The following is a 27,469-nucleotide window of genomic DNA, read 5'->3' as shown; positions in this document are numbered from 1 at the left end:
TGAATTTTAATAAGGCAGATTGGATTAAATTTAGACATTTGAGTCAAATAAACTTATGATTTTAGGAAAAGCAGATATGAGAATGGATATAAATGATGTAAATTTACATATTTGTAAGATAATCATGGAGGCAGCAGATCATACAATTAAAAAGGAGGGTGTAAAAATGATAACAAAATGTTGCCATGGTGTACAAATGAATGTAAAGAAGCAATAAAGTTAAGAAATAAAGCATTTAACGTTCTAAAAGGTAATCCAATTTATAAGAATTTAATTGATTATAAACGAAAGCAAGCAATGGTAAGGAGAACTATTAAGAATGCAAAAAGAGAATATTGGAGAAATTTTTGTAGCATAATAATGCTGGTCCCAGTGAATTCGGAGGGAAACCCCCTGATTCACCACTAGGGGGCAGCACGTTACCTTTATTTCTTCAACGTTAACCTTCAACGTGGTCTGGTCTTTGCGAAACTGAAAGTTTAAAATAAAATTAAAGCAAAGAAAGAGCAATGACTGTCTCTGTCAGTGAATTTGTTTCACTCTTTTCTTTATGTCACGTTTATCCTATGTTATCTAGATTTTGGTGGTTAATTCCTAATTTTAAATAGTTTCTTTCACTAAAAAGTGAGGGTTTCACTCATAGCTCCACCTGTTATGTAGGAGAACCACATTCCAGTCTTTACCCTGAGTAGATACGATAAACACATCCTGAAAAACTTCCTTCTTAATCATTTTGAGTTGACAGCAACAGGCATTTGACTTCACCAGAAATCACCAGCATGGCAGGAAGGATCGGAAAATGGACAGAGATAAAGCCTGCCACGGAAGAAACTCAGAAGATCTGTGACATGGTGAGCTCCAGTCATTCTTTATAATGTCTACGTACATCCAGCTTCGCAGCTCAGATTTCAATCTCTATTTAATGTTACCAACTCACAGCTGAAGAGCGACACAGAGAAAAAGTGGACCAAACAGAGCTATGAAATATTTAAGGCCATTGAATACAGGGTGCAACCAGTGGCAGGAACAAACTTTCTCATCAAGGTGATAGCTGCAGATTTTCTTTGACATCATATTATATTACTGTCAAATAGTCTGTGTTCCGAGATGTAAATGTGTCTATATTAACAATTCCAATGAAACAAAAATGCCTTTCTGCTGTCTCCTCCCTTTAGGTTCATGCAGGAGGAAGTGAATACCTCCATATTTATGCCTACCAAAGCTCTCTAAAAAGGGGAGAGATTAAAACTTTACTTAAGAGGGTAGAAAAACACAAAGAAGGAGATCCTCTGGAGCCCATCAGACCTTTGGACTGATGAGAAAACACAACTTCACCCCGGCAGCCTTACAGCAAAATGCACTGCTATGTTGTATAAAAGAGCATGTTGGGATGGCTTAAGTTTGACCTTTTCTATCAGTATGATATTAGTGGTTGTTTGAAATAGCTATTTTGCAGTGTGACTACCTTACTGATTGCATTAATATGTGGAAAATGTACTAATATCTAATAAATATAGCTAAAACTGGTCTTTTTTTATTTTATAAAAAAAGACCTCAGGTCTAAACTTAACATAAGAAAAAGGACAAAGACAAACTAAAAACAAGTAGCAGTGTGTTCACTATGTAGGCATATTTTAAGAATATCTTGATCCAATCCCAAAAAGCAGTCCAAGGTCCTGATCAAAGCCTTTTAAAAATAACATATATCAGATTAAACTCCATCCATCCATCCATCCATCCATTTTCTGTTCACCCTTGTCCCTAATGGGGTCGGGAGGGTTGCTGGTGCCTATCTCCAGCTACGTTCCGGGCGAGAGGCGGGGTACACCCCGGACAGGTCGCCAGTCTGTCGCAGGGCAACACAGAGACATACAGGACAAACAACCATGCACACACACACTCACACCTAGGGAGAATTTAGAGAAACCAATTGACCTGACAGTCATGTTTTTGGACTGTGGGAGGAAGCCGGAGTACCCGGAGAGAACCCACGCATGCACAGGGAGAACATGCAAACTCCATGCAGAAAGACCCCGGCCGGGAATCGAACCCAGGACCTTCTTGCTGCAAGGCAACAGTGCTACCAACTGCGCCACTGTGCAGCCCCCAGATTAAACTCTACTCCTGAAAATTGGTGGAATCTGATTTAGGTCAACTGTAGCAACCCTATTTTGCAGCCTCTCACAACAACAACAACAAAATCTCCAAGACTTGTCTTGGTGCCTCAAGACAGTTTAGGCAACATCTTGAAATTATTGGAATCAGAAATTATGCTCTCTACCAGAAAGTCTTGAAGGATCGTGTCTGACCAGCAGTTTGAAACTGAAGCAAGTTATGCAGCAAGACAATGATTCAAAACACAACAGCATGCTCATCTTTGAACTTAAAAAAAATGAAGGTTTTGCTAAACTTAGACCAAGTCAAGGTTTGAATCTAATTGCCTTTCTGTGGCATCACCTCAAAAATACAATGTAAAAGACTAATTGCCCTTATTTGCTGAATCTTTATGACAATTGTTGCTACCAAGGGTGCCTCAACTGTTCATTAGGTTTAGTGGGAAATTACATTTCACACAGGGCCAGGTTGATATGACTAAAAAGTGTGACAAAAAAGAAAAGACACCCATAAGGGGGCAAATACTTTTTTGCAGCACCAAATATTAGAGATAAGCTTTGTAATAAATCAGAATAAACTTTTAACCTTATTTGGGGTTGTTGTGATGTTCACTTTGAAAGAGCTGTAATGTCAGTATAAAATATCTAAATATACTAATTAATCTCACGTTGTCGAGCACCAACAATAAAGAGGTCTAATGAACAAGACAAGAAAACAGGTCCAGCTCAGCTCATTGCCTGTCAGAAGCACTAGGTTTATGCTAAAGATTTAAAACACGGACAACAGAAGTCGCTTGAAAACAGTTCATTGTGTTTTTTTTTTTTTTTAAAAAAGCTTTTGTACAATAACCCCTTGTGAAGAACAAAGATGATTTTTACAGCATTCATTCTGCTATACCATAATGACACTGAGAACAAGTAAAGTGGAGAGGAGCTCCGATTGGTCTGGAGGACGAGCGTTGCCTGCTGAGCCGTCGGTGCTCAGCAGAGGCACACACACGCTCAGCTCCAGTCTGGGTTTAAACACAGAGCGAAGAGGTTCTTTTTCCTCAGAGGGATCTTCGCTACACCTTCGGAGGCAGGTAGTGGATTCTGCATCGTTCAAAGAAAACCTGAGAGAAAAGAAAAACACAAGTAGCGTGCTTGTTTTACATTTTTTAAGGATGAATAAAGGAATGATAGGAATGTGTTTGTACCTTCAGGCTTCTGTCATTGACAACTTCCTCAACGTTCAGCTCTGACTGTATGAGCTTCAACTGGAGGCAGGATAACACAAGACAAAAAGTAACAATCAGGGTTTTTCTTTCTACAAGATAATTTGCTTTGGGATTTACTGCTTATGTATTTGTGTGAGCATAGCTAAGTTTAAAAAATACATTGAAGTTGTCACATACTACCCATTATAGAATATTAATATCCACAAATTCATTTAAATTTGCTCTTGCTTACGTTGGTCTGCTCCTTTCGAAGCTGTTTGACCAGTTTCAGATTGTCGCTGTCTTTTTCTCGTTCTTCCCGCAGCTGCACCACCACCTCTGATTTCTGAGCTATGCAAGCCTTGATGGCTTTGTCTCTACTCAGGTGGGCTTTCATCAACTGTGAGATGCAGACAAGAGATGTGGAGACACAAGTTACAACTGTGCAGAAACCTGCAGAGTTCACATGTAGTTTTTTTCGGACACTCACCGACTCATAAAGCTCTTTGCAGGTCTGTGTGGCGTCCACTTTTCCTGAGAAGGACACTGTGGGCACAGTACTGTTCAGGGCGTGGACGATGCGGTCATCTATGGTGCGCATCACCTTCAGCCCCTCCTGGAAAAAAGACACTTTTATTTATGGCTTAAAGGACCTGTTTTAGCCCAGGATATTCATGAACACAAGCCGTAGATGGAACCGCTCACCAAAATCTGAACATAGAGGAAAATAATGGTTCATGGTGCAGTGTGCATTCAAATTAAGTATATTCTTTTTTACATGTTTTTCACAAATGTACATTTATAAAAATATGTTGTGCATCTATAATCAGCCACCATGAGTCAATAGTTAGTCTTTCTGGGGTTTAGTTTCTAAGTCAGTTTTGGAAATGTAGACAAAAAAGTTTGCCTGTTCTTTGCAAAAAATGCCCAGTTAAATCAGATATGATAAAGAGGATATGAACATAATCTCCAAGTTAAGTCAAATATTCCCATATTAACATCTGGACTTTGACTAGGCCATTCCAAAACATGAGCATGCTCCTCTTGCTGTATATTTAGAGTCTTGCTAAAGTGAACCTTCATCTGATGCCAGTAATTTCTACACCCACTAATAGGTTTTCTTCCATGCTTGTTCTGTATTTAGCTCCATCTGCTCAGACCGGCTTCTCTGTCTTCTCTGATACTGCCACCACAATGTTTCACTGTGCATTTATTGTTTTTTTGAGTTGATGTGAAAGTTTCGCTTTCTGCTACACAGAGTTTTGGGTGTAGGACAAATTTTTCTGTCATACAACCGCCTCCTTACACCGCTGGTAAACTGCAAGTGGGAGTTTTTATGGCTTTCCTGTCCAGATTTACAAAGCATGAAGCTAAAAGTTGTCAGGTCAGCAGATTATCCCATCTGAGCTGTGAGTCTCTAAAGCTCCTTCTGAGTTACCATGAGCCTCTTGGCTGTTTCTATAACTAATACTCTCCTTGTCCAGCCTGTTAAGTGGACAGTCAAGTCTTAAGAGGATTGTTGTTTATGACCCTGGTTTAAACTTCTCCACAGTATCTTCCATGAGCTGTTGTGCTATCAGATCTAAAGAGGCGTTCGCAGAAAATCTGAATATACGCTGTGATGACATTACTCACTAGCTGTTTACTAATTAGGTGGCAATTTATTGCACTGGAGTTATTTTGGGGTATTAAAATGAGATTGATTACAAATGACACACTTTACAGTTTTTTATTTGTACAATTATTTAAAGAAGGTGTTTTTCTACGACTTTACAATTATACACAACTACCCATCAAATAAAACTCCAATAAAAAAAGTTCTAGGGTATAAAAATCTTAGCAAAATCCTGCTTGGTAAAAAGTCTGCCATTCAAAAACAGTTGATATATAATTTGTTTTTGCACAATTCTAACAATTCATGGTTCATTTGAGGAACTATGTAATTCCTCAAGTAATTTGACCTGAATACAAACTGTGAGCTTTATAGTCAAGGACTGAACACTCTGATAAAGCACTAATCAAGTAGACTAGGATCAGCTGATGGGGACTCTTTGTGATGCTAACTCCAAGCACACATGCTGCTAGTTTCCAGTTCTGTAATCCAGTCTGGATCCTTGAAGAATCAGGAGGGTCATAATTCAGAGAAAACAAAGAACCGATCATGCCAACTTCTGAGGACCAAGGACTCCGGCCGATCTCTCACTCTGCAGCGTTTGTGCAAAAACAATGAATCCTTTTGGTTTAAATTACCTGAAACATGGAAAAGTCCTCACAGTTTAAAGTCCCATCGGGCGCCGCCATAGTAGACTGCAGGGTCCTTCACAACACCAGCACGATATGGCTGTTCAAGACGGTGCCTGAACGGAAACTTACTTAACTCTCCTCAGGAACCTGCCTGGAATGCCTGGTTTTCATCAGGCATTCAGTCTGGAACCCTGCAGCAACTCCATCATACAAGAGGCAAAAATAAATTAGGTTTTACAAATAAGAAACAATATTTTATTAATTTCAGATACAAAATCGAACAAGTGAAAATAAGAGTTTAAATTACCTTAATTCACCTCTGAATTATATACCCAGACAAACTGTCTTTCCTGCATGTGTTTATTTAAGGTCTTTCTTTTACTAAAAAAATGAATAAAATAAATAATAACCATGATATTTTATTTTATTTATTTATTCATTCACTTTCCAGCTGATGTGCTGCTAATTCCTCACATTGGACCATGCATTCTGATGTTTGTGAATACACAATAAAGTCATTTCAGAGAACATATCTAGAATAAAAATATCTTAAACTTGGTTGCTATACATTGCTGAATAACAGGCAGACTGTCTTATATGGAACCTGCAGTTGTCAGAGGTTTGTGTCACTGTTCTGATTCAGTACAGCTCACAGGAGGAATTGCTGTCACGCTGAGCTGGGAGCTGTCAAATTGGCTGTCTGGAACAGCACAGGAACTGTTTGCACATGGCAGTGCCAATCACACAGAACAACCTGCATGTCACCATCATTACAGGAACTGAATCTTGGAGAATGATCTATTTGTAGATCATTTTCAGTTATTACATTTTGTTAGATTTGGCTTAAACTGTTGGCGTAACATGTGAAGAACCATATTTAAAACAATGTAAAATGTTGTGTCCATAATTATGGGAAGTCATTTGCATTTACAGTTCACAAACTGTGCAATAAGTATGTAAAACCTTATTTATGTAAAACCTTTCAAGACACAAAGTGCTTCAAGATTAACAGTAAAGAAAGATTTTAATGTTAATGTAATACAAGGGTGTCAATTAACCCTTACATATAATGTAAGAAATACCTTTGAAAACAAGAGAAAGGTAAACACAGACTCTTAAAAATTTAAATGTCACATTTAAACTTAATGGCAAAAGCAAACAAAACTACAGTATGTAATTAGATATTTTTGTGTTAGTTTCTGAAGTTTCCAGACCTGCTTGAACTCATCATAAAACACATTCAAAAAAGAACAAAAAATAACACGGAGGCCACATTAAATATGTTTTTTCCCCCCGGAGAATGAATACATTTCAACAACTTGAACTAGAACTTTTTAAGGCCAGTTTTCCATGCGACCTCTGTGTTTAGTCCCCGCTGATTCCAAAAGTGCCTATCACAACATGGCGGCCACGTTTACGTACAATCCTGATATAATGCGGCGTCGTCTACGTCAGCGCCGTGGAGGGCCTTCTTTTTATAGAGCTAGTTGACTTTCAGTAGCTGAAAGGGAAATGTCAACCCGCTTTTTGCTGCACGGTTTTTGGACACACCGGCTGTCGGTAACCCATACAGACATGAATTTCGTCAGATCTCGCCTATCTGTGGGTTGCCTCTTCGGTTCGTATGATTTGCTTTTTAAAAATTTGTTTTAGTTAACATGGATCTCAAGAATCAAACTAGCAAACTCCACCTTCTTCATAACTTGTTGTTATTGGCTTTTCTAAAACTATGTTTGTAGTTGGCATTTTTGTCATTCTTTGTGAAGGTTATTTGATCGCTAAAATAACCCGCTAGATTCATATTTGCTCGGTGTAGTGATGCTAAAATGAATGTTGACACTTGTCAGGACTTAATAGTCTGGTTTTCCTGGTCATGTTATTGTATGTTGCATGAGTAAAACGTATTTTTTAAAAAACAAGTCTGTTCTAATATACATTTAGACATGCATTTGACCTTTGATATTTTTAGATTATAGTAAAATCTTTTATTTTATCATTTTTATATTCTTCTCTATTTGATTGCAGTCCACTTTCCACATTTTGATGTTCTTAATTCATTTGAGTTTTTTTTTTAACTTTTACTTTATTTTTATTTGTAGGCTCAGCAATTTACATTTATTCATTTTCTTTTGGATTAACTTGGGTAATTATTATTCATTTATTTTCTATTCAACGGGTTTTATGTTATCAATTCTTTTGAAAAAGCAGTTTGATTTACTTGAAATTTGGCTTTAAGTTTAACATTGATCTTTTGAAGTTTTTATTAAATTTACTTGGCTTGTCCAGAAAAAAATAGAAAAAAAAACTCACTGCCTAGCATTAAAGCAAGGTAGCTGTTTCAACAACTATGTTTTAATATGCATCCAATTTCTGAGTAATATGTTACAATTTAACATTTTCACACTTACATAGGTCAAGCAAAGAAAACATTAGAGGAGATTGCTCAAAAATTGAAGTTGGTCCAATGCATGATTAAAAACTGGAAGGATGGTGAAGGAATGTCATTTTTGTGGAAGAAATGTGGTCAGAAAAACAGTCTTGAATGGTTAGGTTTTCTTGTAATGTAATGTATTTCATCTCAGTTCTTCTGCTTCAGCCAGTATTTTGAATTATTTTCTAATAATCTTTAAGTGTTTTTTTTAATATAATATTTATCAACCTATTGTCATCAATTGTATCAAGTGGCCTAAAACCAATAAACAGCAGCTTAATTTAATAAGCTATTATTGTTGTTGACTTACTCTTTGTAAAGTTAGTTAAAGATTCATTTTGTGTTTTTTGTTGGTCTAATATTTAGCGATTTGAATCTAGACAAGAAAATCATCTCAAAACTAGAAAATGTGTGAATAGTTGAAATATACAGAGCATCTGTTTAATTTCTGTCCAGGTCAGAGGGTACGAGGGATGTGCAGTAAACTTCCAGAGGTCAAGCCAGAGTCCTCCCCAGCAGCTCCAGCACAAGGTGGGGTGTTTGATTACAGGCAAACTCCGTTTTTCTTTTATTTTGCTCTTGGTCTCTACATGCCCATCCCTGCAGTGCAACTTGATCCACTTGTCATCTGTTGATCTCACCTGCGCTATAGAAAGGTGTTACACGCCAGATAACATTTATGAGAAAGTTTAAATAAAAGCTGCCCTGTCATGAAAAGTGCTGACGACAAGTTGTCATTTTAAACGCTTTAAAACATCCTGGACTTTTCCCCCGTAGATCTTGAGCATCATGCTCGTTAGGTTTGTTTGTTTGTCGTCCCAAGAGACCAAGAGGAGCACAGGAAATGGGGCCACAATCTCTGGGCGATGGAGCAAATCCCTGATTTGAGTCGAGTAAATGGATACTAATGGCCACTTCTTTTTGCCCCTCTTTCCTCTGAACAGAACCGCGTCCCTCATTCAGACCCCCCGGCTGCACACCCTCCAACTTGGACAAGAAGATGTTAGTGTGGGCAGGCCGCTTCAAGTCCGCAGAACAGATCCCGGAGACTGTGTCGTGAGTAGCCATTTCCTGTTTATGCCAGACCTCCCCTACCCTAGCGCACTGCCATCCGATTGCCTCCACATCACAAGAACAGAGCTGGCTAAGTGGATGAGCGGCCGTGCGGCGTGTAGCTGGTCCCTCTGAGACGTCCTTTGTTCAAACAAGGCGTCTGTTTGTGCCTGGAGGTAATTAACGTGGCTCCTGACATCAGGGTGGAGATCACATCTGATCTGCTGCTGTGATTAGAAAAAGATGTGCTTGTCATGCTTACGAGGTAAATTCAGCCCACCTGTAAGTGTCGACACGGAAGCTCTGCGTCCAAAACAAACTACAGCAGCAGAGCAGCTCAGGAGCGTGTTGAAAGATCTGATAGTCCTGATTACAAACATTTGTATATCATGTGGAGATTAGCTTGAAAATCCAGCAATTATTGTTTCCTTAACTGCTATGACATAAAGGAACACATGTCAGCCTTTGTGTGTCGAAATAGCCTAAAGAAAATCAGCACAATTACTGAGTCTTTTTTGTCGTTTCCCGCCTATTCTGAACCAACTATATTTCCACAGCTATGAGACGATTGACAATGCCAGGAACAAAATCAGAGTGAAAGCTGCCTATGCGATGATGGCGTTGACAATAGGAGCCTGTGTGGTGATGGTGATTATGGGCAAAAAGGTGAGTGAAAAAGCAGAAATTCATCGCAGGCACGCGTGGCTCTGATCCGGTAGCTCTGTGTTCTAGGATTACAGTGATGCGGAAGAATAGGAATTTGTTCATGTCTGTGCTAGTCAGTTCTGCCGAGTCATCATGAATAGGCTAACAGTGAAGTCGTCACGTGTCTTTGTTTTGACTGAACGTCCCAAAACAGTGCCGTGGCGTTGTTTTATGACTGGAAAGCTACAGTCATAAAGCATGTTATAAACCTGAATGGAGTTGAATGTTGGGATTATAAATATGCAGGTAAATTGTTCAATATTTTCAGGTAGGGATGAGAATACAACATGGAACTTCAGTGATTTATTTATTTTTTAAATTTTTGTAAAACAAGAGATGCTTAAGTGTAAACATCTGGTAGATTTCACAATTCCACACCAAATGGCAAATTATACTGAGACGCTCAAGTACATACAGTGCTTTGCAAAAGTAATACAACTAAAAGACCTTTCATTTGAGTTTTCTTATAGGTCAGCATAGCAGAGTGAATAATTGGAAAGAACATGCTGCATGGTTTAACAATGTATTTTGCAAACAAAAGCCTGAAAAGTGTAGCATCTGTTTTCCCCCCTGACTCAGCACTTTGTAAAACCACATTTAGCTACAATTATAGTTTCTAGATGTTTTGAGGTTTTTACAAGCTTCCTATGCACAGAGATGGAGAATTTTGCCTGTTTCTCTTCACAAAAACGGTCACGTTAGTCAAATTTGATTGAATAGGCTTATGTAGTATTTGCAGTAATTCTTACCTCTTGACAAAAAATCTTGATTGGATATAAGTCTGGACCTTCAAAAGGCCATTTGTAGGCATAAATATATATCAAGATTTATCAGAACATTTTTAATTTCAGTCCTACCTGAATTTGAAAAAATTCACGTTAAAGTTTTTGCAATAAATTCGTGTATTTTGTAGCATTTCAGCCACCCCAAATTAACCATTAAACCTCAGAATAATGAAATGCATAAAAAAATGGGCGAGTAGAAACTTCTGGCTTGGACTTTAAATTGTTCATGGTTATAAAAACGGTCTTATCCAGATTCCATTCTGATTCGTTTGCAGGCTGCTGGCAGAAATGAGTCCCTGACTGCATACAACTTGGAGAAGAAAGCCAAATGGAGGGAGGAAATTGACAAAGAGAAGACCCAGTGATGGAGGACAGCTCTGCTTATTAGTCATAATACAGTTGCAACCAGATATTTACATACAAAATAAAATAAATGCTCAACTTTTTTTTCCTCCTTATTGTATGAATCAGACTAAACCTCTCCTGTCTTCAGTGAGTTAGGCTAGTTATATATCAATGCACATAAAATTGCAGTCTTAAAGGACTGCCTTGACAAAATTTTCAATAGAACACTATACATCTAATTCTGCAAATCATTCTCTTAATGACCACACTTGATGTATAATTTTAGCAGCTAAAATACTAACGCTCCCAGAGAATCTTTTCTCCTTCCTTTGCAGTTTCGCTCGATTCTCATCTCCCCTTTCTGCTCCGTCTATTCTTTCTCCCATTGAAGTTGATTCCTCCAGTAGGAATTCAACCGGGCCAATCAGCGAACAGAAGAAGTTGCGAACGTCTTCTGATCCGTTTTAAGAATCGCAGTCTGCCTGTAGTTTTAGCAATGGCAGGGGAGGAAGCCAACGATGCAGTTCAGTCTGTGTTGGCCACAAATATTCAATTAACAGTCGCCTTGTTCAGCTTGACACTTCTCTCTTTGCAGTGGAGGATGGTTGTTTACAGCGCAGGCAGTTTCTGGTAAGCTAAGTGGTGCACTGCATACGTCACAGCTAAGCGTTAGCGATTGGGTGAAATTTAAATACTTCAACAGAGTCCACGCCTCCAGGAAGCAATCGTTTCTCAATAGCCAAGAGTCCAGACCATCTGTACGTAGCGAAGCTCAGAGCAAGGTTTTTACAAGGCTACAGTCATTATGGCAAAAACTTCAAGGTCTTTGTTCCCGCGTACATGTCGGCACGAGTTCAGCTGGCATCTTCACAACGTCTTTCGCTTTTCTTCTGAGGTTGGTTCACATATTTCACACAGAATAGGTCCATCTCTGGGACACAGTCTCCTTTCTAAAAGTTCAGCTGGACGATCCCGTTCTGATAACAGCTGACACTTGGGTACCTGGTAACTGTAGGTGACACTGAACCAGACCTTTAGACATCCGCAGTAATTTCCCCGGTATCTTAGGTTTATTTTAAATTTTTTGATGTCATTACATAAGAAAGCAGCTTTCGGCATTAATTTAAAATACATCCACAATTTTGCCTCACTTTGACTTGTAAGCCATTAAATCATCATCATCATCTGGCCTTACCAAATAGAAATAGTCTGATGCATTGTCAGTGAGGAAAACAAAAAACCTGGACAGGTTGTTGTCTTTTTAGTTTTTTCTTTTAACTCCATGGATGTAAACACCTGGTCTTGACTGTATTTTCGCCTAACTTGTGTTTGTACCAGAGCTCTCAACGTATGGAGGAGTTTTCAGAGCGAGAACTCTGAACTCAGTGGGACTTTTTGCCAACCGGCCGATAAGCCTCACATTGCAGATCTAATTGTAGAATAAAAGCCCAAACAAATTTAAGGAGTGACCGTTTTCCAAGCGGTTGGAGTTCTCAGAGGAAAAGAGAAATCTGTAGCGGTACCAAGCCTAGAGCTGCAGTGAGAAATTGAATGAAAGGAGAATAAAGCATTTCTGACTGTATAAGTGCTAAATTTACTGTTTCCTTTGTTTATACATACCTGTGTTTAGTTTGAAAATAATAGAGACAGTGGATCCAGTGTAACTGGATTCTTTATCTTGTTTGTATGTTGGTATGATGAAGCCTGCCAATAGCTATTGTGGCATGTCTGTTTATAGAAATAAAAGAATTAGTTTAATAAAGTAATTGTTCTTTGGTTATGTTCTGTTAATTAATGAACTTACCTGGGAGGTTTTACTCATACCGAACATGAATTTTATGATTTCGATGTCAGACTATTTGAAAGAACACGAGATTATACTCCCTCTGTTACAATTTCAAACATGCATTTATGAGAAAATTACTGAATAAAACCGAAATGAACATTTTCTACCTTGGCAAAACACGCAGTAATCACATGCAGCAATGAAACTGATCCACGTGCCACTGTTTGGAGATTCTGAAATGACTTTTATGCTAATGGCAGAACAGAACAGATGCACAAACTCAGTACAACAAACAGTAATGAACACGAAGAGCTGGTCATCTCTTAGAGAGATTTTTTGACAAAATTAAGCAACATGAGAAGAGTACTTGGTAAACAAACATTCAGTTGTGCTAACTACAATGATCATGAGGATTTTCAAGTTTAATCTGGATGTTTTTTTTTCCTTTTTTTCTGTTGATGTTTTACGGAAAGACTTCCATATATTAGGGATTATGGCACCAACAACTAAAGATGCTAACTCCCAATTAAAAAAAAAAAAGACCAACCTTGATTCTTCAGTCTGATACATGTCTTGATTTGGCATAATCAAACAGCAAACATTTATCTGGATTCGTGTTAGACTGCTTATAGATTAAAACTGCCAATTCACCAAATGCAGAGCTGTTTTAGCTTTGCTGAGGGAAACAAAAATTCCCAGTTTTTGACAAGAGTTTGCTGACAATTTCAGTCCACAATCTGCTCGAATTCCCCTTAGGTAGAAGGGTAAACAGTGTAATCTTTGTCATACCAGGAGTGAGGGCCTGGACTCTTTACATCTCACTTCCTGAGGAGGGAAGAGCTGTATCATCAACCAACTTAAATAGCAAACATAAAGACTATTGTCGATGAACAGGCAAAAGTCCAGAACTAAAGTGCTGCAAATAAAATGAAACAATGGTTTAATAAATGAAAAAAAAAAATAAAATAAAAATCCCGCTGGCTTGCTGCTGGACAGAATCCAGGGTTATATAGTCTGTTTTGTTTCGTCCAAGTCCAATTGTCTCAGTGCGAGGGAAGACTCCAATTCCCATGGTTCCATGGGGTTTTTAAATCAGATGCGGCAGTTTAAACTCTTGAAGGTGGAGCCAGTGCATGTGGAAAAGTCCCAATACTGGTAAGAAGGAATGATATGAGATCAGGGTGGGAATGCGAGCAATCCACCGCGTAGCGACACAGTCAAGTTTCTAATTAAGTCTATGTGTGGATTCTGAGAAAAGTTGAGGAAATTAATCCTCCATTTTTTTTTCCAAGTTAAGTGCCTTTCTAAGTCAGTCCAAGTGATGCACTCAAACATAAGGTCAATGTCTTGGGATCAGTCCAGTGTTTAGGTTGGATCTTTCTCTGTGTAGGAGGACAAATTAAGGGGAACCGGGTCAATATTTGTCCATCTTCCAAGTCATTAATGCTTCAGACAAGCAGGGCAGTCCAAATTCTCCCATTGGCTGACAGAGTGCTTGCCAACTCTATGGCAACAAGGTGAAGGACGTTCTTCTTTCCGATGAGAAGTATGGGAATGGTCTGACAGGAGATGTTGGAGCTCTGGCCAGGAAGTCGGCACAAAACAGAAAAATAAATTGAACCTTGATGAACTGGCTGACAAGACTTGACCCATGTTGGATGTATGCACAAATATGTGCTTCTTTACTGTTACGTAGTATTATAATGACCAAGATGATGATTGAATCCATCTCTCTGGGAAAGGGGATTAGCAGGGCTGTTTCTCACTCTGGGTCTTGGCTGTGGGCAGCGACTTAGAGACGTGAGCGTAGGTGAAGATGAAGCTGGAGCTTGGGGGGGATTTTTAGCATTATAGCTGGAAGCCCTCCATCGGAGCCTCGCACTGCTGGAAGAGGAACTGCTGCTGCTGCAGGTCGACGGCCGGAGCCAGCGAAGGGTCCTCGTCTTCGGTGTTGAAGTAGTGCTCGATCAGGTCGAAGGCTTTCTGGTAGATTTCCTGGTTCTCGTGACCCTGCAGGAACTCCAGTTTGTCCAGGCCTGAGAGGAAACAGAGGAAGTTAGAGCTGGAAATAGTTGTCTTTATTTTACCAGGGAAACATATACATCATGGCTTCTACACATTTTTCTTCTCAAAATTCCAGAGTGAGGTTTCATCAAAATTGGAATATATAGCAGATTTAATGGCAAAAAACAGAAAATGGAAGCTGCAAAAAGAAAGGATGTATGATTGGACAAACAGATTAATAGATGAGAGAATAGATAGAAAACTGGATGGGTGGATGGACGGACTAACCATAGGCCTCTTCGATGAGAGCACAGTATGGGTTAATGCCTCCTCCTCTCTTGGCCTCCAGCTCTCCCAGTCGCAGGATGTTTTCTAGACCATTTAGAGCCACTTGGACTATTTTGGAATCCATCAGTGTGAGAAGGTCACACAGAGGTTTTATACAACCGAGTTCCACTAGATGCCTGCAGGGGGCAGTACAGACACAGTAAAAGTGAGACACTTAACCATAATAAAAGGGGTTGTCTTTGGAATAAGATTTCTGTCAAAGCTACTTAAAACTTATAAAAATTAAATTCATACATGAAGTCTTAGGATGAAGTAAAGATGGTTAGATTAAATCTTAAGATATTAAACATAATAAAGACAACGTTTATTTACTATTGTTTGGTGTATGCTATATTTTTGTTTTAAGGCTTTCACAGATTTATAAAAAATACAAAGAAGAAAGTTCATGGTCTTAAAGGACACATAACCTTTTGTAACAAATCTACACAAAAATTAACTCAAATTTATGATGTAATTTTTTTTCTTAAATAGCGCTCGAGTTTCACCTTATTTGCTCTGCAGAGCCGCCGGAGGTGGCGTTGGTAATAGCCCACGCTGCCTCCTTCCTTGTGCGAAACTCAGCTACTTGCAGAATACTGATGAGAGGAGGCATCAGACCCGCATCTATCACCATCTGCGAACAAGGGAAGGAACTCATCAGGTCTTCTAATTACTTTTAAAGTTAAAATAAAAGAGAAAGTGTAAACGCACCTGTATTTGTGCTCGATTCCCTGCAGTGATGTTGGAGATTGTCCAACAAGCTTCCTTCTTAATAGACTCCTTGGGGCTGCTCAGCAGGTGAAGTAAAGACTGCAGTGCTGAACAGTTCAGAATCACCTGAAATGATATAAATTTGACACAGTCAGAACATTCACAGTTCTCCAGACATTAATACTCAGTTGTAGTAGATGTTGCCTTTACTTGTGTCTGCAGATCATCTCCAGTGACTATGTTTCCAACGGCTCTCAGTGCAGGAGACACAACCTTATAATCAGAGTGCCTGAAGGAGAGCAGAATCACAGATTGTCATCGTTGTCGTTTATTTTTCAATTCAGTAAAATAGAAAAGTACATCTTCATGAATTATAATGTCATTAAAACATTCATTTATTTCGGTAATAGATCAGCTTGTGGCTTCAGGAAGCCCAGGCCTTGTGAATCTCCCAAAACTCTGGAAGATTTACGTTAAAATCCTCTAAATGTTTTATGCATATATTTATTTATTAAGAGGCAGCTGCATTTGTAACAGTACACTCAAAGCAGTTGAAATGATGTGCACAGGCGAGACTCTGTGAATATTTTAGCAAATTATAATAAGTGTGCAATTCTGTTTGTTTGTTTGCCCATAAACAAGTCATATTTTCCGTCAGCATATTAGTAAAATGGTATGCATAGTTTCGCTGTGCGTGTTTAATGACTTACATCAGCAGTTCGACCAGCCTTCGACAGACTCCTGAGTCGATAACTGCCTGGATCTTGTCATTGGGGCCATCAGAAAGGTAAGAGAGCGCCCAGCATGCATCAGCAAGGATGTCTGTGTCGTTAACAAACAGCAGCCAGGAAAGCACGCTGAGACACGGGGACACCTGAAAGAGAAAACATTGTGTTCAAGTCCAGTTAGGAAAAAGCTTGTGCAATTAAGATATGAGAGATAACAGGCTTGTGACCTTGAAAGGCAAGCAATGCTGTACCGAGATGTGGGCAGTTGCCATAGTGATGCTTTGTCCTGGCAAATTACCTTAGCAAAGTCTGGAGGTGGGTTCTTTCCTCTGCACAGGTTGGATAGCGCCCACACTGCGTTCCTCATCATTGTTAGACGATTTTGTTTGGCCAATAATCTGCAAAGAGAATTTTACAGATCCAGCTTGTGAAACTGCATTTGAATTGTATGAGTAGTATCGAAAAGATAAGGAAACTGAGAAGCTACTTACTGCAGCAGGGAGGGAAGAATGTTACAGTCTATGACGAAGTCTCTGCATTCTGTGCTGTCACCTGCTATGTTTCCCAAGGCCCACACTGCCTGAGGAGAAAAGCAGCCATTTAAGCTCAACTGTAAACGCAACAAAAGTTCTAATAATTGAACTGAAAAGGAAAGTTAGCTGAGAGAAGTCAACGATGACAAGAAAGTTCAGGAAATCTTTCTTACCTGTTCCTGTACGTCCTCAAAGTCCGAGGTGAGCATCTCTATGAATATGGGCACGGCCCCTGCCTGGATTACAACACGCGTTTGATGGGATGTACCTGAAGCAATGTTGGTCAAGACCCACGCAGCCTCAAACTAAAACAAAACACAGAACATGATAAGTGTACAGTAACATTAGGTTTAATGGTAACCCTTAAACATGAGGAAAATGTATAGGATGCTAGATAGAAGAAACGCAAGGTGTTAAGAGAATTTTTTTAAGCATAAATGCAAAAGTTCGCAAATAATGTATAGCAGATATTTCTACAGACTTAAGACTTTAAATGTGGAACCTAACCAAACTGAAATCCTATATTTTTGATTTTCCACACTTGTACTATTGAGCAGAATCAGTATGTAAATGTACCTGCAGTGTGCAGTTTTCTCTCCTCTTCAGAAATTCAACAAAACGCTCCACAACCCCTGGAGTAGCAATAACTTCATCAATGGGTGGGTTTGGTTCTGTGTGACAAATACAGAAGAAGAAGGGAAAAGAACAAGTCCAAATTAAATACTGGAGAGCTGGAGAAGTTTTACCTAAATTATAATTAAAATCATGCATAGGCAGTAGAATTGCTCATAATGACAGATTTTGATAATCCTTGCATTTTGAGCAATATCACTGTTTCATAGGTTCAGATCATTTAACGACAAGCAGAACATGTTGTGTTTAAGGGAATAAAGTCCACAGCCACTCATGCACACATGAGTGAAACTTGCAGCTGTACCTTTAGAAAGGAGTTTCCTAAAGCGCTGAGTGCCTATTAGCTGCTGCTCTGGAGAACTGGAGAAGATCATCTGAATCATGTCTTCAGAGATGACCCCACCCTGCAACGCAATTTGTTTACATCTCGTTTTATCGAAGGGTTGCTTTTTTTTTTTTTTAAATTTATGGAGAACCAAGAACTTATTTAAATGTTTACTCACCATGAGTGGGTCCAGGTTGTTTGCCTGTGATTCCAGGTAGCCGCTGTCGGCCATTCCATCATCCTCCAGGGCTCCATCGTCCTCCACAGTGGCAACATTTCTCCTTTTAAAAAGCTGCAATACAATTAGAACATGTAAGTATAATTTTTGTCTCATTTATCTTGATGTTACATGAGTATGAAGAGCACAAGTAAGAAGATGCATACAGTGCCTTGCAGTGGAATGAATATCACTTCAACTTGAAGTTGGAATGTTGTTTTAAAGCCTGGCTCCATTTTTACCTACTCGTTTGCTCACCACTGTTGGCTAATAAAACTCTAAAAAAAACAGCTGTTTTTATACCGAATTTGATTGAATACAGGGGTTTAATAATTTTGTAAATTCTGAAGGCAATTGACTGGATTTTATTTAAGGATATCAAAGAAAATGGAGCTGAATAGAAATACACAAAGCACATCCCTTAATTTGTAGAATATTTTGAAAATGATGCATCATTTTTCTCCATTTTGTAATGTGTGATGGTTTGTGTCGGGAGATCACAAGCATTGCATGATACCAGGAAGTATTTTATTGTAACAACTGATGAAAGCTAATATGTTTATTCTTCATTTGCCATTCCACAATATCCAACCAGTCTGTGAGTTTTAGCCTTTCAGGCACTATATATATATATATATATATATATATATATATGAGGTATCAGTCCCTTGTAATTACAATACAGCAAGTACTGTACATCAGCTGTGTTACTTCAGTTTGATTTTACACCATAAATTACTTACTTGTTCATCCTTCTTCTGTTTGCGGAGCTGCAGACCTTCCTCTTCCCTCCTCCTCCTCATCTCATCTGTGTTGAGAGACTTGTTCTTGTAGCTCTTGAGTCTTGCATTGTCCTTAGCCTGACTCATGGTGCACCCTGACAAAATACAAGCATCTATTATTAGCAAAGGATTCTCAAAATCATTTCCACTACTGTTCCAACGGCCCCATACACAAATCCACGGTAATCTCGCCTCATGCAATTTTGTGTACAACTTTTAGATTATGAAATGGTGCAGCCTGCAGATTCACTCCAGCAAAATCTAAATTGATACATTATGGTTCAAATACAGCGCTACAAAATGGTACATTTAAAGTACAAAACTGAAAGAAAAGGAACAAAATGGCAACATGTGGCTACAAAAACCACAAAGATGCAAACTCAAAGTCATCTTGCACATGTAACAACTCATAATTCATAATTGTAAATTATGTACATTACAGGATAATGATTTAACTGGACTATTCATATTTAATTCAACTATAAGCACAGTTAAGCTCAGAATTATTCATACCCATTGGGGAATAAGATTTAAAGTTATTTTTGTTTAACCAAAACTTGTTTAAATTTTAAGACACAGATGGTTGATGATTAAAAAATAATCAATGTACAAGGAGTATCACTATTGATTAAAAAAACAAATACATTTTAACAAAAGAAAGGAACACTGAAAAACTGTTAAACCATAATGAATAATGAGCAGAAAAGCCTTTATTGGTAGAAGTCAAATGCTTCTTATGATTCCTGAATTTGTTCTTCACAAATGTATTTGATCCTTCAGCTTTTGCAATGAACTTCGCGTCTTTGAAGCTGGGAGGCCCCCTTACCATCACCCTAATCTTTCGCTCCGGTCAAATTTTGTTTATCTTAACAGCTGGATCGGAGCCCTTCATAAAAACATGCCTGCATCAGTACTTGCATGCATGCTCCGAGATGAGCTAATGTGACAGCTGTCAGTATTAGCAGAAGCCTCAGCTGCTTTTAATTTTAAACAGTTAATAAGTAGATCATTCCCCTAAACAAACATTGCCTAACAACAACTCACAACATTTCAAGATACACTGCTAGCAGCAGTTCCGTGGCTTTACACAGCCGAACTACCAGCAAACCAAACTTAATTTGGTATCGTAAGCATGTCCTTTACATATTCACGCATATTGAAAAGCACCGGTATAAGGTAGAATGATGTCCCCAATCGGTCAAGTTGGTTATGTCACAGCCAGTGTTGGCCGCATTCAACACCCCAAGCTAACAGCCGAAGAGCGGCTAACTGGACGTTAGCTTAGCGCGAAACCCACCTCAGCACACTGGACAACCAAATATTTCCAAACGCTTTTGACTGGAATTAAACTATTTTCTCCAAATTAATTAGTGGAAAACACTATGAATCTCAAAATGCAGATATTTGTAATAGTCTGACCTGTCAGATTGGGCTCGTAATCCCCTGTATTCGCTAGGCCACCGTCGAACTGCCGTCGCCGGTATGTCAACCAATGCGCATGCGTAATACTGAGACTTCGCTTATGCGTAATAGCTCCGCCCACAAGATGCGTTTTACTTCGTAAACAAAGCGGTTGTCTATTGCTGCAGTCAAAACACTGTCCTAAAAAATAGTAAAACATGTTTCATACAGTTTCAGAGTTTGCATCTCTAAACATTTAGCTATTTTTCTATTAATATTAATATCTATACGTTGTTTTTTTCAAGAATTTAAAGAACGTTTTTAACTTCAAAGCAAGTTCCATGCAAAGGTCCCTCCTCTGACGCTTAATTGTTCAGGTGTTATCTTCTATTGCTCTGTATTTTCTTTGAAGTGGACTAGACGAGACACGGTGGCGTCGATGGCCATCTTATGGCTTGAGATGAATCATGAGTCATCCATCACCCATCACCTCCAAAACAAAACACTGCGCACAGTCTGCAAAGTTTGAAAAGAACATTTGCTATAATGTTTCATAGATTATTTTGATTGAGAGCCTCATAATATTTTTCATATAATAATTTAATCGGACTTATCGTTAATCACAGTACAGATATTAAAATTCATAAAGTCTTATTCACAATAGAGTTTAATTAGACAGGTTGACTTATTGGACAAAGTCTGTTACATCTTCCATAGTAATAAGTGAAAACAATAAAAAATATCCCTTCTCTTCAAAAGATGAGTTTAAGATAAAAGGTGACTCCGTCAAACTGAGTAGTTAAGCACCTGCCGCACATCACAGGACCCAAACATTGTTGCAGTCTGAAGCTATGGCAACGCGTCTATAAGTATGCCATAAGTGTGCCAAAGTCAAACTCCGACAATCCTTGTTTTTCAAAAATGACCACAAAGCAAACAAGAGTGGACTTCCAGAGCTTCGATATGTGGCACGACTACATGAACCTGAACACGCTCCTGGTGCGCGACCGGCAGCCGATGGAGCTTGGAGACACACATGAGCCCAGGAAGGAGCCCGTCCAGCAGACGCGCAACATCCAGGCTTCACTCGATGGAAAGAAATGGAAAACGTCCTCAGAGACTAGGTCAGTCAGCAGCAGCAGTCTGTCGGACACGAGCAGCTGCAGCAGGACCTCGGAGGACCTTTGCCGCTTCTGCAGGCAGAACGGGGAGTCTCCTCGCGTGTATCGGTCCCACGCACTTAGATCAGACGACGGGAAGGTGACCTGCCCCATCCTGTGGAGTTACACGTGCCCCATCTGCGGGGCCAGCGGGGACCACGCTCACACACGCAGGTACTGTCCGCAGAGGGAAAAGAGGATGGAGGCGGAGACGGAGCTGCAGGTTTTCAAGTTCTGGTAACTTGAGAGACTCGGGTGACAATAACAAAAACTGTACATAATTACAAAAAAAATAAGAAAGTTCTGGACATGTGTTCAGTTTTACCCCCAAAGCTGTGACTAAGTTACTTAGACTAAGTTACTTTGTTGTAACGATCAAAAATGATTTTCTTGAAGCTTGTTTATGATTTTTTGTCAAAATATGTTTGAGTCCAAGTCTGATGCAGGCAGTTTGAAGAGTTCAGCCTGTCACTGTAAGAAAAAAAAAAGTTCATTAAAGAAAAACTTCAGTTATGCACGAGGATGACTGATATAGTAATACTTCACGTGCCAAAAGTCTATTTTGTGTTTGTTTACTAACAGCAATGGACACACGCGACTTGTTCTGAAAGCTTTATCAAAACAAAAATAAAGTTTCCCGTAGAGTAACTTTTGTGAATGTGCTTTATTTGTGTATGAAAACATATGTATCACTATGTGCACAGTTTTGTAATATTCCTAGTTAATCATTAATCGCAGGATGTCCGCTTTAAAAGCTGGAGCTAGAAGGGTTACATAGTAATCTAGTTTCATAATTCCTGTCCTGCGATTTCATAAGATCAGATCGAAACTCGTTTTTGTAACTAAATGCAATAAACTAGTCCTCTGTTTTATAAACTCTTAATCAGATGACACCAGTATAGAGTTGTAGTAACTATGATGTAATGCTATTAGCAAAAATGGCTGAATTATGGCAATATAATATTAGTATTAAGTAAAGACACAGATAATGTAGTTTTCAAATGGTGTAAATTAAATAAATTTAAAAATGGATGGCTCAATTAAATTTTTCACTGAGCAACATATTAAACTATCTGCATTTCTGTGAAAAACTAACATGTATATATATATATATATAATGTATATATATATATATATATATTTGTGTGTTTCAATTGGCTGTGAGTCCTGTATTTAAGCAACTCTGTCTGTTTTCTTACCTTTTATAATCCCCTCATGTCCTGAGCATCCAACAGAAAACAAACTTAAACCTTTGTCTTTTAAAAGTTTCCATTTCCTCATAACACAGGACTTTATTCTACATCGTACATCACAAGAATGTATGAGGTGAGGGATTTATTTTATTTTATTTTTATTATTATTATTATTCAAAGATGAGACCAGAAATCCTGGCTGGATTATAAATATAAATTTGCTTTTGACAGGAGAGAAACAGCAACGGTTAGAAACAAGGGAGCCACAAAGTGAGACTTAAAAAACAAACAAACAACCAAATAAATCATATTTCTAATCACAAATGACAGTTTTTACCAGTTTTTTCATAGAATAACTCCACAATTTCCACAACAGAATGATGTTAGAAGTACTATTTGTTTAGACCTATTTGTTTTGTGAGTAGGTTGGAAACGATGTGCATTTCTTTTAACGTCATTTTCCACAGATATCAATACCCCATAGAATAAAGCACATAGATTCTCCTTTAGAATCCTTTCCACATTTGAGCCTCTCTGATCTCATATGTGTGTTACTTTCGTAGTTTTTTGTAGATTTATATATAGTTATGGGTTTTTCAAAACACCAAGCCAAAAGTTCAAGAAATCCATTATCGAAAGGTATATTTGCCAAAACATTCCTTGCAGTAAGCACGGCAGCAGTGCACACACCACATCTGATATAAGAAGGAATGACTTATTTGTTAAATGATGTCATCTGATAGAACAAAAGCTACAAGCACAGTTTCAAATATCTGTTTGCTTGGTTTGTCTGTTAATCATAAACCAAAGATTAATAATAAAAAAGTGCCATAATTTTAATAGAAGAGGAATGTGCTATATATATGCTCATCATCTTGAAATAAGTGGACCCTCTGTACCAAGCCGAAAGTGCCTGTAAGATAAATGCACGTTTATGACCCTCAGGTGGGTCATAAACGTTTTCCTTACCTAACTTTAAACTTCTATATAACAGGCTGATCCCCCTCGGTGCTTTGCATTTACTCATTCTCTTCACACCAGCGACTTGGTGGACATCAGAAGGAGCAAACAAGGTACGCTATAGCCTATGTATATGTTTTCTGTCTCGTTGCCAGTTTTTTATTGACTTGCATAAAAAGGAGCTGACATCACAACACGTAAATGTATATGTAATGTTATACAAGTTGTTTCAAAGCCTAAACGTAAATCTCTGTTTATTATCAATTTTAAAAAAAAAAGTGCTAGTGTTTTTTTTCTAACACTGTTTTCATACTTTAAAACCGTATTTTTCTCTATTTGTCAATAGTGTAATTGCAGCAGACCACAATGGGAAAGCACAACTATGGGCGACTTGCTGCCATAATAATATCAGTTGCTGTCTATGCAGTAAGTCTGGTGTTCAACGGGCTTTCTGTGGTTGGAGTTGGTGAGTTGATTCATATATTCTATCTCTTCTGTTAAGATTATTTCTCTGTAAGTCTTAAATTCTCACTACAGGATAATAAACACAAATATCAGTTCAATATGGACGTTTCTCTTGCGTTTGAATCAGCAGTTGCATCTTACCTCTCTTACGCAGGTCCCTATACTACGACTACAGCCAATGTGTCGGCTGTGTACGACACAGAGCTCACTCCTTCAGGGTGGACTTTCAACATCTGGACCGTCATCTACATCTGGCTGTCTGCAATGATCGTTTACATTCTTTCTGGTCTTTGCAGAAGGTAGGAGGAACATTCTGTGTTTATTTTTGCTTTTAAAGATGAAGTAATGAGTTTAAACAATGGCTCTGCAATGCTAACAAAAGTAAAAGGGATTTAAAGATCGTCCCCTTTGTTTTGTTCTGCAGGAATGGTTATGGATATATCTACTGCAGCCCGGCAGTGTTGCCCTATGGATTCTTCATCAGCTGGTGTCTCAATCAAGGATTCAACATTTCTTGGCTTCTTGTTTGGGACAGAGGGTAGGAGTTTTCTCTAAAAGCTTCAGCTTGTTTTTGTAACAAAGCAAGCAGTTTGAGAGTTTCAATTTGTGTTTTCTGTTTTAAGACTGATGATTTCTGCGCTCATTTTCCTCATCATGCTTATTTGTACAAACTACTCCATGGTTGGCTTCATCTGTCACGGGCTTCACGTTTATGGACCCTGGCTCAATAAGTACAGCAAAGTAGATCTGTGGCTCATTCGCATGTTGGTAAGTGCTAAAACAGCCAGCCCAAGAAAGAAACAAACTAAGCAGGTGCTTAAGGTTCCAAATAGAACTACAGTATCACTAAAATAAGGTTTAACATTCAAGAAACACACAAAATGAAAGAAGCATTATGTTTGACCTTACTCAAAAACTATATATGCAGCCTCTGCTAAGTTAGCTTAAACATAAGCTGGGAAATTAAATGAAAAAAAACCCCCATATTGTTTATACCATATATTTATATATGCTATGTTCTATATTTTCCCTGAGATTAAATAATTCATTACATTTAATGTTTAGGAAGATTAGCATTTGCTAAACTCCAAAATATTGAGTTAAATTTTTATACTAGAGTTTCTTTTAACAAGTTTACTTACATTTCTATCTGGCTTCTTACTCGCTGAGTCAACTTTCAGCCATTATCAGAACATGATTCACATAACTGTGGGTAATGACCCTCGATTACCAGGCAGTATTGCCATAACTTTGGTTGATACAAATATTTTGCACCAAAACATGCATAGCTCTGCATCACTGAACCTTTTTTCCTTAGGCAGGTCATTCCCATAATGTTTTTTCTATTGTTTAAGGCTTTTGAAAATCTGACCGAAGGGTGAACCAGACTTGTGCAATTTTTTTAAGTCATAGAAATCAGTGTATGAAAGCTACAAAATCTGGAAAAATGTAATGTACTATATTATTTGTGACGTTATAACGCAAAAACATTCAAGCAATGATTTTAAATAATATCAGCTGAGCTGCAGTTAGCAATGGCAATTAGAGGGTGCTAAAAATGTCAATTTATTAATGGCCCAAACCAAGCCTGGGTGGGCATGATTGGATTTTATTTTACAGAAATGAATAACAAAAACAAGGCAAAAAAAAAAAACCCTTTCATTTTCAAACTCATTAAATTTTTATCCGCAGGTTCTCAATGGTGTGATGATATACACAACATGGACGACCATTGCAACGCTCCTCAACCTGACTATTGTGCTGAAATATGAGGCCAACATGTCCACAGGAGACTCTGCTACCCTATCATACTCTCTGTTGTCTGCGGTGCTGCTTGTGTGGTGAGTGGTATTTCATTGAATAATGTACATCTTGGGAAGAAAAATTATAACATAAGCTTTATAATCAATGCCTTTGCAGGTTCGTTGTGGAAAACTTTGTTCTGGACAAACATATGCGGTATGTTTTCATTCCTTACATTGTTGTGATCTGGGCTCTGTCTGGAAACATGGACAAGAATTATGATGCCTCCTCACCCAGCCGCAATGGCATCTTCATTGGTAAGAAAAATTGAACTTTAGATGTTTTATATGTAAATAATATGAGAATGTCAGTAATACTAAATTGCCTAAAGCAAATGTGGTGTAAGAAATATTTTTTTAGACTACCGGTTTTTGATATGGGCCAGGAACAGCTTCCAAGAATACTATACCATGGGAAAAAGGAGGAGTGGGGAAGGGAAAGAACAAAAGAAGGAAGGAGGTGCAGGGGGGATGGGTAGACATCCAGAAAGAAAAATAAACTTATCAGTTAGTTTCATCCTGATTATGTTTTCGTTTGCCTCTGCCGTCAGTATGCGGTTGGCCCCCTCCCCACTTTTGTGTTGAGTAACCACACCCTACTTGCTGCTGAGAATGAGGACACTATGTCCTTTGAGAGGGACAGTGCAGTTTTTTTATCCCACCACATAATCTCTCACTTCACAAAAGCTAAATATAAACCTAGAACAAAACACACTGAATGAACTAAGATCTAAGTGAAGAAGCAATCAAAACAGAAACCAAAATGATTCCCAAAGTTGAACACTACCCAATAGATGATTGTCTTCTTGCAGCTGTCCTGCTGGCTGTATCCTGTGTGCTGTTTGTCACCCGGATTGTTTTAGTAACTTGGAGACACATCAAGCACCCACTGTATGAAGATGCAGGTCCCAAAGCCTTGGAGGTGTCCGAAATAGCTGAGAAGCAGAAAAAAATATTTCGTTGAGAACTTTTGTGTATAGCAAGCAAACAAAGCTGTCTTTTCTATTTAAACTACATATTTTTGTGTATATTTTGACACATTAACTTTCACTGCAGTATAATTTTGTTACTATGCTTTGCCTGATCTATTAAACTCTTATGGTTGTTGCCTTAAATTTAGATAAAACTTTGATAGAAACACTGCGATTACATTATAATTACAGCAGTTCAAATCAGAAATGGGTTGTAATTAAATTTCTTTTTAACAATTGTATATTTAAATGTATAAATTCTTTTCTGTATTGCTTTTTGTTTTGTGTTTAAATAAAACCTATATTTCAAACTCAGGTGTTGTTATCTTTGCGCATTTACATTGTTTCATACTTTAAATATTTTGTTGAAAGAATTTAAATTGAAGTGTGAAAAAAGGAATCTCTCAACAAAAATAAAATGTAATTGCTTTGTGCTTTTAGGTAAATTAACATAATTTCAGGAGTTTTATGGTATATTACATAGTTTTCAATGCAGAACTAAACTCCTGGAATAAAAGATAGGTTTATATCTTTTATTATTATATTAATTAAGTCTTTGCTAAAATAAAAACGGCTAAATCTTTTCTTTTGTAGGTCT

The 27,469-nt window shown here is 38.2% G+C and overlaps 6 protein-coding genes across 6 annotated transcripts; 4 read left to right on the top strand and 2 right to left on the bottom strand.

The window, feature by feature from the left end:
* Nucleotides 1–492: 492 nt before the first annotated feature.
* Nucleotides 493–1,526, top strand: LOC114136912 (cystatin-A5-like). Its single transcript, XM_028005320.1, has 4 exons — nucleotides 493–624; nucleotides 739–851; nucleotides 940–1,044; nucleotides 1,176–1,526. The coding sequence occupies exons 2-4, from the start codon at nucleotides 780–782 to the stop codon at nucleotides 1,314–1,316; spliced, it is 318 nt and encodes a 105-aa protein (XP_027861121.1). The 5' UTR covers nucleotides 493–624; nucleotides 739–779; the 3' UTR covers nucleotides 1,317–1,526.
* A 1,378-nt stretch (nucleotides 1,527–2,904) lies between these two features.
* mix23 (mitochondrial matrix import factor 23) lies at nucleotides 2,905–5,691 on the bottom strand. The gene is made up of 5 exons (XM_028004529.1): nucleotides 5,561–5,691; nucleotides 3,801–3,926; nucleotides 3,564–3,710; nucleotides 3,311–3,370; nucleotides 2,905–3,226 (listed from the first exon to the last, which is right to left on the bottom strand). The coding sequence occupies exons 1-5, from the start codon at nucleotides 5,609–5,611 to the stop codon at nucleotides 3,179–3,181; spliced, it is 432 nt and encodes a 143-aa protein (XP_027860330.1). The 5' UTR covers nucleotides 5,612–5,691; the 3' UTR covers nucleotides 2,905–3,178.
* A 1,311-nt stretch (nucleotides 5,692–7,002) lies between these two features.
* On the top strand, nucleotides 7,003–12,314 carry fam162a (family with sequence similarity 162 member A). The gene is made up of 5 exons (XM_028005072.1): nucleotides 7,003–7,172; nucleotides 8,442–8,516; nucleotides 8,930–9,041; nucleotides 9,596–9,704; nucleotides 10,804–12,314. The coding sequence occupies exons 1-5, from the start codon at nucleotides 7,067–7,069 to the stop codon at nucleotides 10,891–10,893; spliced, it is 492 nt and encodes a 163-aa protein (XP_027860873.1). The 5' UTR covers nucleotides 7,003–7,066; the 3' UTR covers nucleotides 10,894–12,314.
* A 566-nt stretch (nucleotides 12,315–12,880) lies between these two features.
* Nucleotides 12,881–20,555, bottom strand: kpna1 (karyopherin alpha 1 (importin alpha 5)). Its single transcript, XM_028005071.1, has 14 exons — nucleotides 20,339–20,555; nucleotides 18,881–19,014; nucleotides 18,099–18,212; nucleotides 17,900–17,999; nucleotides 17,539–17,633; nucleotides 17,136–17,267; nucleotides 16,921–17,009; nucleotides 16,728–16,827; nucleotides 16,412–16,575; nucleotides 15,912–15,990; nucleotides 15,702–15,827; nucleotides 15,497–15,624; nucleotides 14,952–15,127; nucleotides 12,881–14,695 (listed from the first exon to the last, which is right to left on the bottom strand). The coding sequence occupies exons 1-14, from the start codon at nucleotides 20,538–20,540 to the stop codon at nucleotides 14,508–14,510; spliced, it is 1,827 nt and encodes a 608-aa protein (XP_027860872.1). The 5' UTR covers nucleotides 20,541–20,555; the 3' UTR covers nucleotides 12,881–14,507.
* Nucleotides 20,556–20,565: 10 nt separating this feature from the next.
* Nucleotides 20,566–22,114, top strand: nanos2 (nanos homolog 2). Its single transcript, XM_028005073.1, has one exon. It carries the CDS (start codon nucleotides 21,242–21,244, stop codon nucleotides 21,719–21,721), a length of 480 nt encoding a protein of 159 aa, XP_027860874.1. The 5' UTR covers nucleotides 20,566–21,241; the 3' UTR covers nucleotides 21,722–22,114.
* A 1,871-nt stretch (nucleotides 22,115–23,985) lies between these two features.
* Nucleotides 23,986–27,092, top strand: LOC114137023 (uncharacterized). The gene is made up of 7 exons (XM_028005498.1): nucleotides 23,986–24,099; nucleotides 24,253–24,397; nucleotides 24,523–24,636; nucleotides 24,722–24,866; nucleotides 25,791–25,939; nucleotides 26,019–26,158; nucleotides 26,713–27,092. Exons 1-7 carry the CDS (start codon nucleotides 24,000–24,002, stop codon nucleotides 26,862–26,864), a joined length of 945 nt encoding a protein of 314 aa, XP_027861299.1. The 5' UTR covers nucleotides 23,986–23,999; the 3' UTR covers nucleotides 26,865–27,092.
* The last annotated feature ends 377 nt before the right edge of the window (nucleotides 27,093–27,469 follow it).

Source organism: Xiphophorus couchianus, chromosome 21 (genome assembly GCF_001444195.1).
Source record: "Xiphophorus couchianus chromosome 21, X_couchianus-1.0, whole genome shotgun sequence".
Taxonomy (NCBI): Eukaryota; Metazoa; Chordata; class Actinopteri; order Cyprinodontiformes; family Poeciliidae; genus Xiphophorus; species Xiphophorus couchianus.
This window is presented reverse-complemented; position numbering and strand designations above follow the sequence as displayed.